Below are 13,837 nucleotides of genomic sequence, written 5' to 3' on the forward strand. Positions count from 1 at the left end.
TCGAGATGAACTGACTGTGATAGTCAACCTGGACGTATCAATAACAATTATTACCAAACAACGAAAAACTTACCCTGAAATAAAATTCTTCATTCCATTTTGGGTTCAGCGTCTGGAAAAGAAATTATCTTGTAGTATCTTTTAGGCTTTCAAACATTAGCAGTTACTAGTATAATACAGTCTACATATTTGCTTAAACATTTTTTTGATTAAAGAAAGCTAAGAGAAGCATTTAGTCAATTATTTGAGACTAGCATATAAACCAAACTGGAGGGGGAGGGAATGTATTTATGAAACAGATGCTTCATAGATATGAAACCTTAAACTGCTGCTATCACCAGAAGGAAAAACTGATATCAGAGGCCTGGAAAGAGTCATTGTGAAAATCTAAAAAATTCCTTCAAGAAATTAGCATTGATATGATTATTCTAACAAGAAGGAAATGAACTTTGTTGACTTCCCTCTACCTGCTACAAATCTGTTTTGCAGAGTCATGAAGCAGGTGGGGGAAAGTTGAACATGTTCATTGTTTATATAAATATTGAAATCTTAACATTTTATAGAGAGCAATACTGAGGATCAGATTTTATAACAAGAAAAAAAAAGACCAAATATAAACCAAAAGTGAATTATTTTTTTTTCTCCAAAAATAACAAGGTTAAAAACTACTTGTCTTCAGTCTTCCTCTTCATTCATCCATCTGTTCATCTTTCTATCTCCTTAAATATACATCTCACAAGGAGATGGCAAGGATACCTTTGTCCTCAGCACGGAAGAAAGGACTGCCAGATATCCCCCAAAACTAAGACGACGCACGTTCTAGGAAGGAAGACTGTACATGTGTGTTTGTGTATCTGCACATGCATAAGCCTCTTAAACACAGCTCTTAAAAATTGTATGTAAAAATTGGAGACTGAAAAATCACTTCACCAACAGCGACGGATATTTTTAGTCAAAATGATACTTCTCTTCATCAATCTATTTCCTTTAATAGATCAGTTCAGGGAGATGAAAAAAAATCAATAGATTGCAACATAAAAATAGGAAACACAGAGCTCACACAACACTGAACCGGCTTTTTAAAAAATTCAGCACTTTCCCCACCTACAACTCCACAGTGAATTCAATCCTAAATAATGGGGTTCATGCTTTTCTCCTGTGTGAATGAAGCCAAGGATGGTAATGAGCGAGGGGAGGGGAGTGGAGCAGCAGGCCTGGCCTGCCTCGGGCTGCAGTCCCGGAGGGCAGCTTCCTGCAAATGCACATGGGAAATGACAGGCGAGGAAAGCAACAAGACAGGAGAGCACAAAACGAATGAAGAACCAACCAGTCACAACACCACAAGGAGAGGAGGATGACGAATGCAGCAAAGGCATACGAACCAGGAGGTGGGCAGCAGGAGAAGCAGAGCAAACCCAGCTACGGGGCTACACCCTCAACCGTGGAAAGGGAGGGAGAAGGAGGACCTCCCTTTCGAAGGAAATACATTGCAATAGCCCCAATCACCACCGGCTTTGGTCCTGGCTCCGTATCCAGCAGGCAATCAAGTTTCCCAGCTGCCTTCCTGGTGAGCCTTCTAGACAGCCCCCACTCGCCTAGAAACTGAACCAGCAACAACGCCTAACACAGGGAACAATGGCCTCCGTCCCTCGCAGGCATCCTCCCTGCTAATCAAAATACTGGCTCCTGTTTGCAAAACAGATTTTTAATGCCAGTCCCAATGCCAAGTGGAGGACACACTGCAGTTATGGTTCCTTACACAAAAGGACCTGGCCGCCTGCATGGCAGCAAGACAGTTTTACAATTTTTTTGAAGCACTCATGCTGTCCAGAAAATGTTCAGCAAAGTGTTAGACTACCTGAGCACCCGCCTCTAAAGGTGGTAAGGAAAAAAATCATAGTAACCCATGAATAATACTAAAGCACAGATGAAAGGGGTTTGTTTTGTTTTATTGAGTTTTTTTTTTTTTTTTTTTTTTTTTTTTTTTTGAGACAGGGTCTCATTCTGTCGCCCAGTCTGGAGTGCAGTGGCATGATTACGGCTCACTGCAACCTCAACCTCCCAGGCTCAATTGATCTGCCAGCCTCGGCCTCCAAAAGTGCTGGAATTAGAGCCACCAGCCACCGCACCCAGCCAAGGATTTTAAATAGAGAACATACATCTTCAATAAAGCCTCCAAATATAGGGTAAAAATATTTACATATATATACTACATATGTCTATGAATACATGCAGATAGGCAAATTAAGACGTACTTATCAGCCAGGCATGGTGGCTCACGTCTGTATTCCCAGCACTTGGGAGGCTATGGCGGGCGGATCACCTGGGGTCAGGAGTTCCAGACCAGACCAGCCTGGCCAACGTGGCAAAACCCCGCCTCTACTAAAAATACAAAAACTAGCCGAGCATAGTGGTGCACACTTATAATCCCAGCTACTCAGGAAGCTGAGGCAGGAGAATCACTTGAATGTGGGAGGCAAAGGTTGCGGTGAGCCGAGATTGTGCCACTGCACTCCAGCCTGGGTGACAGAGTGACACTCCCTCTCAAAATAAATAAAAAATAACTAAAAGACATACCTATGGAAACAAATTTTTAATGAAATCATGTACATAAAAATTAGGAAAATAAGATATATACATACATGTATAGCTTTATTATTAATATATTTTCTCTGTTTCCATGTAGCTAACCAAGTATTTTGCTTCCTTTAGAAGTAGTTGTTTCAAGTTAAACTATTCCTCATGTGCCTACCAATTCCACAAACAGCTCCATTTCATTAAATGTATTTTAAATTACTTTAAGTTTCTTTGTGAAACATACAAAGACAAAAACAAATCCTTGTTTTTGCTGTATTCTGTGCAAGAAAAAATGTTACAACTTATGACATTTTTAGGATACTGTTTTTGTAGGCATTTAAGTAAAAACCTGAATCGCTATCTTGGGTTAGTACTGAAACGTCTTGGAAAACTTCTAGATTTAATACTGAAAGATGCTTAAAATGAAAATACAGTATAAAAGATAAAAAGTGGGCTGGGCACAGTGGCTCATGACTGTAATCCCAGCACTTTGGGAGGCCGAAGCAGGTGGATCATCTGAGGTCAGGAGTTCAAGGCCAGTCTGGCTAACATGGTGAAACTCCATCTCTACTAAAAAAAAAAAAAAAAAAAAAAAAAAAAATTGGCCAGGCATGGTGGTGGGAGCCTGTAATCTCTGCTATTCGGGAGGCTGAGGCAGGAGAATCACTTCAACCAAGGAGGTGGAGGTTGCAGTGAGCTGAGATCGTGCCATTGCACACCAGCCTGGGCAACAGAGTGAGACTCCATCTCAAAAAAAGAAAAGAAAAGAAAAAAGATAAAAGTGATGCACTTGTATACGGCAGCTCCATTATAATCTCATGGGACTATCACTGTGTAAGTACTCCATCCTTGACCCAAAAGGGCGTTATGCAGCACATGACTGTGCATAATTGGATTAAATTATGACGTAAATGAAGTTTGGTTAAAATCGACACCTACCTTTTTAATTGTTTTTGTCTGGACCAAAGCAAGTTCTCTATTCTCATCTGCTACGTACAATGAAAGTTTCACGTACGGATCACTGTAAGAAAATATTTCAGATTTAATAGGATTATACTTTTCATTCAAAAGAGAAAACAGTGGAACCTAAATGAAAATGCAAATATCAGTTAAAGTCTCAGCTTGTATTATTTCCACAAACTAAGCAATAACCTTTTTAACATATCTACTAAGTCAATACACTTGGAGTAAAGTTCCTATCAAAACCAGTGTCAATAATGTTTACTTAGAAGCCAAAAAATATATATAATTTTAAAGACAGATTCTGAAAAGATTACAAGAAAGATTAAAAGGCACACAGATTTTGTTCAGACTTTACAAAATTCAGCTAGAAAATTTCGTTTAGGTCTTATCCATATTCTTATTCCTAGCGTCTAGGTAACTAGTGGAGGTAAAACAGCCACTGTTCACATGACCCAACACCTGCCATTTTACAGGAGTCACTTTCCAGGGGAGTGAGGCTCAGCCTTCAACATATCAGATTCACCTGATGGAGGGGGTGATTAAAACACAGATAACTGGGCCCCACTCCAAAATCTGAATTCAGTCCGAGGTAGAACCCAAGAATCTGCATTCCTGACACGTTCCCACTGATGCCAAGGCTCCTGACCCAGGAACCACACTCAGAGAACTACTGTTCTAGATGGCATTTGAAAAGAGTATTTTCTAGCTACAGAAACTAAATTTTCAATGTCCAGCCACAATCTGTTGCTTATAAAAGAGCTCAAGGCCTGATGGTCATGTTACCTCCAGAGAATGTGCTGTGGAGATGCGTGCAGAACGCACACACATGCACATACAGAATCCCCAGTTATAAAGAATGCCATAAACTCTGCTGCTACCTCTCATTTTTATGCCTCTCAGCTGTCATGATTGCCGGCTATTACATAACTGCAATAAAGAGCTAAGCATTTCCTGTAATAAAACATCCACATTCTTCCACTGGTGGTTCATTTACCTCAGTCTGTATCCCTTGAATAGCTCACAGTAATTGACACATGCAGCTGGGGACTGTGGGTGGGATCCTTGGGTGTGGGACACCATATCTTCCAGCAGTAATAAAGAAGTCAGGTGGGAATACGTAACATCTTGAGTGCTCATCCAGGTAGGTACTAAGGTATGATCAACTCTATGAAAGATCGACTAAGAAACTTCCTGAAATAGAGTTCAGCCTGAAGATAGAACCAAAGGCCAACGTCTTGGAGCTGGCTACAGGACAGTAGGATGTAAGCTCAAGGGAAGGAGAGGGCTGGGCGCAGTGGCTCACGCCTGCAGTCTCAACCATTTGGGAAGCTGAGGCAGGCAGATCGCTTGAACCCAGGGGTTCAAGACCAGCCTGGGCAACATGGCGAAACCCTATCTCTACAAAAAAATAAAAAAATTTTAGCTGCGTGTGGTGTCATGCACCTGTAGTCACAGTCACTACAGAGGCTGAGGTGGGAGGATTGCTTGAGCCTGGGAGGTGGAGGCTGCAGTGGGCCGAGATCGTGCCACTGCACTCCAGGATGGGCGACAGAGTCAGACCCTGTCTCATTCATTTATTCATCAATAAGAGGAGGGGGGAAACGGGTGCCCAGATTGCTCTCAGGCTCCTCCTCCCTTTCAGCTGGTACTTAACTACTCTTAACTTCAGCCTGCTCATGAATGAAATGGGAATGACAATTCCTAACTCAGGCAGGTTTTGCAAAGACCAGAGAAAATCATGTATTAATACTAGTACCCAGCACCATTCCAAACATACAATACAAAAGCCCCATAAATGACAGCCAAGGTAACTGTTCTTTGCTTCCTCTCTTAGGAGATGTTTGAGGTTCTCTGTTGCTCCTTTTGACTCCAAACTCTTGCTACAATGACTGATTTGACACTGATGACCTCACAGTACACACTGGGTGCCAGGCAACTGCAGCATGCTACATATTCCACGCCTCCTCATTATTCATATGGAGGTCCCACAGGATCTGGGTAGAGATGGTCACACTGGGAATCTTACTCACAATGAAGCTCACCAGAATTCATTCGTGGCATCAAGTTACCATTCTAGGGGCTGCTGTTGATACAACTCAGGGCTAGCATGAATATGACTCTCTAGGAAGCTCAATGCTGTGCGAGAACACGTAGATTAGAAGGCAAATTCTATTTTACAAACTTTTTGTTTTCTCTTAGTGAAGCTGCTTAGACATCATATTCTTCCTTTCAGCCTTTCCAAGGAGACAGTAAACTGGTACTAGGATTCAAGCAACCTTCTATTTCCTGAGTGCCTACTATATGCCAAGAAAAGAGACAGGTTCCAGAAACAAAAGACACTGTCCCTACCCATTTGAATGGAGCACAGAGGAATGAAAAACAGGATTGTGACAGAGTGTGCCAAGCATCCGGGAAAACAGCAGTCAGCAGCAGGGGTCCCTGACTTCCTGTGCAAATCCGGGCACCTGGCCCTACCTCAGATCTGCTAATCAGAATCTCCAGGGTCAGGACCTAGGAGTCTACATTTATGGAGTGTCTCATGTGATTTCTATGCACTGGTCCATCCAGATACCACTGCCAGATAGGAGTCTGAAGGCACACACAGAACCGTGAGGCACGAGGCAGAAAGATCACAGGCAGAGGTCCAGTGATTGGCTGGAGTTGGGGTTCCGAACATTAAAAAGCCTGGCATGGCTGCAGTCAGGAGGGCTCAGGGAGAAAAGGCAGATGGAGAGGGAGTCCCGGCTCAATGGCCACAAGGAGTCGGCCATTCCTGCAGAGCTCAAACCCTAGCTCTTCATCAATTAGTACATGACTTTGGGAAACTTACATAGCCTTTCTGTGCCTCAGTTTTACCATCTACATAATGGGTATAATAGTGGTACTTCCCTTATAAAAAGGCCATTGGAAAGACAAATTATAATAGTGCTTGACAGGAGTATAGTCAGCACTTAATAAATGTTAGTTGCTGGCTGGGCGTGGAAGCAGGCGCCTGTAATCTCAGCACTTTGGGAGGCCAAGGTGGGCAGATCACTTGAGGTCAGAAGTTCTGGACCAGCCTGGCCAACATGGTAAAACCTTGTCTCTACTAAAAATACAAAAATTAGCTGGGTGTGGTGGCATGCATCTGTAGTCCCAGCTACTTGGGGAGCTGAAGCATGAGAATCGCTTGAATCCAGGAGGCGGAGGTTGCAGTGAGCCAAGATTACACCACTGCACCTGGGCAACGGAGTCAGAATCCGTCTCTAAATACATACATACATACATAAATGTTAGCTGCCACCATCATCATCCTCATTGTGGAGTTGTCTAAATACAGAAGAATCATGATCATATTCATTAGAAGGAGGTAAGACAGCAAGCAGCGAGACCTGTTGGAAGGCCTCTGTGCCCAAGAATAAGAAAGCTCTGAATGGAGAGGTGGCATAAATCAAAAAGGATTGACTGCTCATCCAAAGGTGGACTCAAAAGAACAAGGTGGCCAACTGATGGGGCAGGTAGGTGGGTTGGGTCAGGAGGAGAGGGAGTCCATGCCAACTCCAGGTCTTGGCAGGTAGGTGGGTTGGGTCAGGAGGAGAGGGAGTCCATGCCGGCTCCAGGTCTTGGGCCTCTTGACAAATTATGCTGTTACACACGGAGCCCTAGAATCTCTTCTGCTCCACATTCATGACGATGCATTTGTGTGTAAGTGCGCAAGGGCCTACCAAATAATGATGGCCGGAACTGTCTGTCCTCAGGGGATCCTAATGATTTAGTGCTATTCCAACAAGAAGTTTGAGCCTTGAGCCTGGCCTCCAAATCCACGTCAAGGTTGGGCAGACACCAGAATGCACCCGGAAGGATCTCAGGTTCCTCAGTATTTTTCACTGAGTAAATAAAATCCAGAAGAAAAACCACTTGGGAGGTTATAGCTGTTTACTTACAAGTAAGACACCTCACTGTCACATAAAAGATTACATCTGAAAAAAAAATACAAGGGTGACATCGCTTTAGAGATATGAGACATGCCAGGAACTGTGCATGAAATCAATGGCTAGGAAACAGACTCCCTGAACTAAAATGAAGTCATAAGGAGTCTGACAGATGCCAAGATACTCAGCAGGAAATCCTCAGGAACCTGCTCTCTCAGGAGAGGTCACCAAGAAATCCTGGTCAAAAACCCACTCTGATTTTGCAAAATTTCCAAAAGAAAAGCTTTTCAATTATTGTCTCTTTCATTCTCAACATGGAATCCAGTGCTGAAAATTCAGTTCTCTCCTCTGGGCCTCTGCTCCAGTTCTAATAGAGAGACTGCAAGACTGCACTGATCTCAAGTGGGTTTAAAGAATTCAGAGATGGAAATATTATTCAAGGGTCTTATTCCACCTTCATCACCATGAAGCAAAAGACAGTGCAGACGAGGTCATCTGTCAGGGAGAGTTGAGAATGAGATTTTCTGGGTTTGCTCCATTGCTCACCCCTTTTGGGACACACTCCACAAGGACAGTCCTCCTGCCCAATCATTACTGGGGTAATGCTTAACCCTCTCCATTTGATTCACTGAAGTGTTCCATGTTCCTTCACGCCTATTCTTTGCTCATTTTTATCAGCATAAACAGTCTGCTGAGCTCCACATATTTTAAGGGGGCAGGGTCGTAAGGGGAGAGGGGAGGGCAGGAGTTGCCTCCAAGGGGCAAAACGTCAAAGGGGATTACACTCAGTCTGCAGCCAGATTGCAATGCCACCCTGCCTTGTCTACCTGCTATAGAGGTGTTCTTGCAAGATACTTGGATATCAGAAGAACAACGAGAAAGGTCTTCATTTTTCAACTGTGCCTCCTGAGGGGCATCCCAACCTTAACCAAAGGAAGCAATAATTCTTTGCGGTAAAAGGAAGATGCTCAATACAGCGCTGGGACCGCTTGCACAAAGGCTGTGTCTTTGCTCCCTGTGGGTAAAGAGCAGAGGGCTCATGGATGCAGCATATTTCACAGCACCATACAGCAAATTTCTTTTGACTACCTGACACACTGAAGATTTAGCTAACCCAGAGAAAGTTGCACTGCAAAACCCAGTTTGTTCATGAGAACTTGTTTTGTTGAAGGTTTCCTCATTCTTTTCCACTTTTACTGTTACCATCAAGTGTTACGTAATAATGTATATCCTCAATAAAGCAATTAACACTTACAAAACATTTATAAACAATATAGAAAAAATCTAGAATGTGTGAGAAGAAAAATATACATGAATACATGCAATAATACTGAAACTGAAGTTTTTATCTAACAAATTGTCAAAGATTGAAAAAAAGGTAATACTTTCTAAAGAGAGGCAGACATTTAACACTCTGCTACCGGGAGGAATAATTATTACAACTTTTCTGGGAAACAACATGGCAAAAGTATCAGAAGCATTCAAAGAGTGGACCCCCTTTGATTCATCAAATTTATTTCTAAGGATTAATCCCGAAGAAGGAATCCCAAAGAAGGAATCTTTACCAGAGAGGCAGGAAAATATTTACTGGTAAAAGATACTCATTACAGCATCATATATAATAAGAAAAAATTAGAAGCAAACTTCCAGGCCAATAATTGGGAAACAATTAAATAAATTATGGTACAATCATATACTAGAATATTATAAACCACTAAAACCATGTTTTCTAATAATATTTTAACATTAGAGAAAATCATGGCATAACATTAAGAAATAAGCAGGATCTAAAAATGTGATTAATTCAAATATACATATATATGAAAGTAATTAAGGAAAAGGCTAAAATGTTAATAGTCATTCTCTCTAGATGATGTTTACAAATTATTTTGTCATTTATGGTTTGTATTAAGTTTCTACTGTGAGCAAGTACTACTTTTATGAGTGTAAAAAAGGTACAAAAAAACTAATAATAGTTAAACTTAAATGAGGTACTGAACCCTGTAATTTCATGGCCAGCCCACATCTCAATAACAAACCCTAAAGGGCTTCAAATATTTTGTTTGCCCAGAAAATTGACTTAAGTAGATGACTACTGAAAATTTTTGAAAACAAAATGTACATATCTTTCAGCCCAAGATTTACTGAAAGGCAGAAGCGTATTTTAAAATACATCACTAATCACCAATACTGGCAATGAGCCACTATTAAGTATGTACAATTTTCCAGCAAATATAAGAGATTAATGGTTTAGATTACAGTCAAATGCATTCTTCACCTAAGCAGCTAAAAAATACATTAAACTTTATTGCTCAGGCATAGTCTCTGAAGCTGCCGGCAAAACACACTTTTGGATACTTCCGTTATGATGGTTTTGTTGTTTGGAGCAACTAGTGGTTTACCTGCATTCTAAAACCTTCCCAGCCACTCAAGTCTTGAAATCTCTAGCCAGGACCAACTCTGGCCTTGCAGCCCCCTTGCCATCCATAACTAGTCACTTGAGGGTCCCAACCTTGGTTGGGTCACAGAGACCCCTGGGAGCCAGGGAGCAACTGTATGTGCATCTATCTCTAACACATATATACATAGCTCTGATGATAACTATATAGCTATCTATGTAGGCATCTACATAGAGATCATCAGAGCTGTGTATACATGTGTTGACTAATAAAATATGTGCTAATAAAATATGTACTTTGCTAATATGTGGTGACTAATAAAAATATTTAAATATTTAAGCTTAAATAGTTTGTTAAAAAATTTTGTTCCCTTATCTTTTGGTAGTAAAAATGTTGTTCAGTGGAAGTTACAAAAAGGAAAGTTTCACCTATAAATTACTGAAATATCCATTCAGTCACCAAAGAAAATGACAATCTGTGACTTGTCTTTATTGCCAGCATATTCTACTGTGCCTTTTCTCCATATATGTGCAACTACCAGAGGTTAAGAAACCAGCTCTTTCTTTTATGCTATTAATAATAGAGCCAAGAGAGATAGCAACTCATAAGGCTATAAGGAAAGAGGGAAACAAAAACTGTTCCCTTTTTGGAAACTGTTTCACAATTGATTTTATTCCTCGAATAGTCAAGGAGTGTCCACCATACACAACGGACTGTGGTGGGCACCAAAGTGTGGGGCGGGGAATAGAGGTAAACAGACACAGACCCTGCCCACAAAGAGGCCATCTACCCCTCCTCCAGAGGAACCAAAATCGGACAACAGTGTTTCTAATGCAGATTGTACCTTTGTGAAACTTGGCTATATATATTAAGAGCTCAAAGAAGCTGATAAATGACAATTATTATTGTTGTTGTTATTATTATTATTTGAGATGGAGTTTCGCTCTTGGTGCCCAGGTTGGAGTGCAATGGCACAATCTTGGCTCACCATAACCTCTGCCTCCCAGGTTCAAGCGATTCTCTTGCCTCAGCCTCCCGAGTAGCTGGGATTACAGTCATGCGCCTGTACGCCAGGCTAATTTTGTATTTTTAGTAGAGACAGGGTTTCTCCATGTTGGTTAGGCTAGTCTTGAACTCATGACCTCAGGTGATCCGTCCACCGTGGCCTCCCAAAGTGCTGGGATTACAAGCGTGAGCTGCAGCGCCCAGCCAATGACAATTATTTAAGGATGATCTGAAATGTAGGAAAAACTATGAGCAATGGTCATAACTTCCAGGATCATTAAGCAGCTTCTGGGTGCCAGCACCGTGCCTGGTGCCTCACAGACATCATCGCTCATCCCTACAACAACCCTGACAAGGAGGATCTTACAGCCTCCCTTTCATGGATGTGTGAAAGAAAAGGAATGGCTGTGAAACCAAGAGGCAAAGAAAAAAATTCCAAGATACAATCACGTCAGTCAGTGAATGTTTCCTCTCAAGAGTGAGTCTGGGAGGACACTGAGTGACCAGAACAGCCTACCTACTTCCCTCATGGTTAGAAGAAGAAACGTTAAGCCAACCAGCACTTCATAAAACATTCTCTTTTTTTTTCTTTTTTTTTTTTTGAGACAGGGTCTTGCTCTGTCACCCAGGCTGGAGTGCAGTGGCAAGATCATGGCTCACTGCAGCCTCAACCTCCTAGGCTCAAACAATCCTCCCACCTCAGCCTCCTGAGTAGCTGGGACTACAGACATGCACCATCATGCCTGGCTAAATTTTAAAAATTTTTTGTAGAGATGAGGTCTCACTATGTTGCCCAGGTTGGTCTCAAAATCCTAGCCTCAGGCGATCTTCCTGTCTCTGCCTCCCAAACTGCTGGGATCACGGGTGTGAGCCCCTACACTTGGCCAAAGACACATTTTTATTTTTATTTTTATTTATTTTTGAGATGGAGTCTCACTCTCTCGCCCAGGCTGGAGTGCAGTGGCACAATCTCGGTTCACTGCAACCTCTGCCTCCCGGGTTCAAGCGATTCTCCTGCCTCAGCCTCCCAAGTAGCTGGGATTACAGATGTGAGCCACCATGCCCGGCTATACACACATACTTTTAATTGTTTAATTATATTTTATTCTTTTTGTAATAAATTGGCTCCTTCTATTTCCAATTTATAAAGTACACAGCCTTAAAAAACAAAACAAAACAAAACAAAACAAAAAAAAACACCCACAGATTGCACTGGAAAACAAGTATAGGGACAGACTTCTGAACTAATTATTCCCTTGGAACCCTGAAAGTCAATTCCTTGACCAGTCTCACCCATGTCCTTGAGATCAAAAAGAAAACAGTTCTGGCCAAGCCCAGGAACTATGATCATGATGTCAAAATGGAGGCAACACTGAGCTGTGTCTAACTGAAAAAGAGAGCAAGTTCTAATGGCAGGAACTACTCAGGGAATTCAGCCCGGATTAACTAACCAGGGAAAAAAAGACGCTTACTTTTAATTAATTCTGGCAGTCACTGGTTCCCAGGACTTCACTTCTTCTGTCATCGTATGCTCCTGGGATGCCAGGACTAGAGCTGGGCATACACAGGCACACGGTATTCCTTTTGCATTGCAGAGAGGGACGCCGCTGAGCACCTATGTGTGTCCAGTGCTCAGGACAAAGGTCTAGCCAAAGGAGACACTATTCAAATGAGTAAGCAACAATAAAACCTGTTAGCAGTGCCACACCGAGAGTGGGCCCCACAGGGTCAGTGTACCGGACAGACAGTAAATTGCATGGTGGAGCTCACTGGTGTACAATTACGTGCACTGGTAAACACTTCCTGTGTACTTAAGCATCAACCTCTTTGCCACTGAGTGTTTGTATGAGCCGAGCACTGTCCTAAGCCCTTCCTGTACAATCTTTGAACACATTCTAGGCTTCTCAGTGGGGGAGTAACAGTGGTGCCAGAAGTATCTTGGGAACTTATTCTACACTCAGCTCAGTTCACATGCAAAATCTGACTTGATTCTCACAGGCAAAATTGTCAGACGGAAGGGATTCCTCCCTCACATGGAGTTAACAGGGGATGTGGCAGCTTCTAATATCTAAACAGGCAGCCCCAGGTGACACCCATTCAGTGACACAGCTGTTGCTGACATACATTCCCAGGGGCACCAGGAAAGCCCTGAAGCAAAGACCTTGAACTTGGCACTGGCCTGAACACAAACAAAGAATGGAACAGCTCATCTTGACCCATTCTCTATCTCATAAGATGGGGAACTATGTCCTCCCAGTATTTCAGAATGTGACCTTCTTTGGAAACAGGGTCTTCACAGAGGTAATCGAGTTCAAATGAGGTCACCAGGCAGTGGCTCATGCCTGTAATCTCGCCCCTTTGGGAGGCTGAGACCAGGAGGATCCCTTGACCTCAGTAGTTTGAAACCAGCCTGGGCAACATAGTGAGACACTATCTCCACGAATTTTTTTTTTTTTTAAACTGAGCCAGGCATGGTGGCACACACCCATGGTCCCAGCTACTCAAGAGGCTGAGGTGAGAGGATTGCTTAGGCCAGGGAGGTTGAGGCTGTAGTGAGCCATGATCATGCCACTGTACTCCAGCTTAGGTGACAGAGCAAGACCCTGAGGAAGGAAAGGAGGGAGGGAGGGAGGAACGGAGGGAGAGAGGGAGAGAAGGAGGGAGGAAGGGGAAGGAGAAGGGGGGAAGGGAGGGAGAAAGGAAGAAAAAAAAAGAAAAAAACATTTTTAAAAGTATGAATGAATGAATGAATGAATGAATGAAATGAGGTCATTAGGTTGAGCCCTGATCCAATATGACTGGTGTTCTTATGAACAGGGGAAAGGTAGACACAGAAACAAACAGGCACAGAGGAAAGATGATGTGAAGACACAACAAGAAGATGGTCATTTACAGGCCAAGGAACACAGAGCACTGCTGGCAAACCTCACAAGCTAGAAGAGCAAGACAGGATATTCCTGTAGGGCTCAGAGACAGCAGAAT

The 13,837-nt window shown here is 42.5% G+C and overlaps 1 protein-coding gene across 18 annotated transcripts in view; it reads right to left on the bottom strand.

The window, feature by feature from the left end:
* Positions 1-13,837, bottom strand: part of NEDD4L (NEDD4 like E3 ubiquitin protein ligase) — a 369,323-nt gene that overhangs the window by 159,341 nt on the left and 196,145 nt on the right. For 17 of the 18 annotated variants that reach the window (XM_050768042.1, XM_050768039.1, XM_050768035.1 and 14 more), the window contains 2 exons: positions 3,517-3,598; positions 74-112 (listed from right to left, as the gene is read on the bottom strand). In XM_050768042.1, coding sequence (XP_050623999.1) covers positions 74-112; positions 3,517-3,598 — 121 coding nt within the window. Of the gene's footprint in view, positions 1-73; positions 113-3,516; positions 3,599-12,327; positions 13,399-13,837 lie in introns of those variants that run through there. The other variant, XM_050768049.1, reaches the window with a different exon arrangement.

Source organism: Macaca thibetana, chromosome 18, assembly GCF_024542745.1.
Source record: "Macaca thibetana thibetana isolate TM-01 chromosome 18, ASM2454274v1, whole genome shotgun sequence".
Classification (NCBI taxonomy): Eukaryota; Metazoa; Chordata; class Mammalia; order Primates; family Cercopithecidae; genus Macaca; species Macaca thibetana.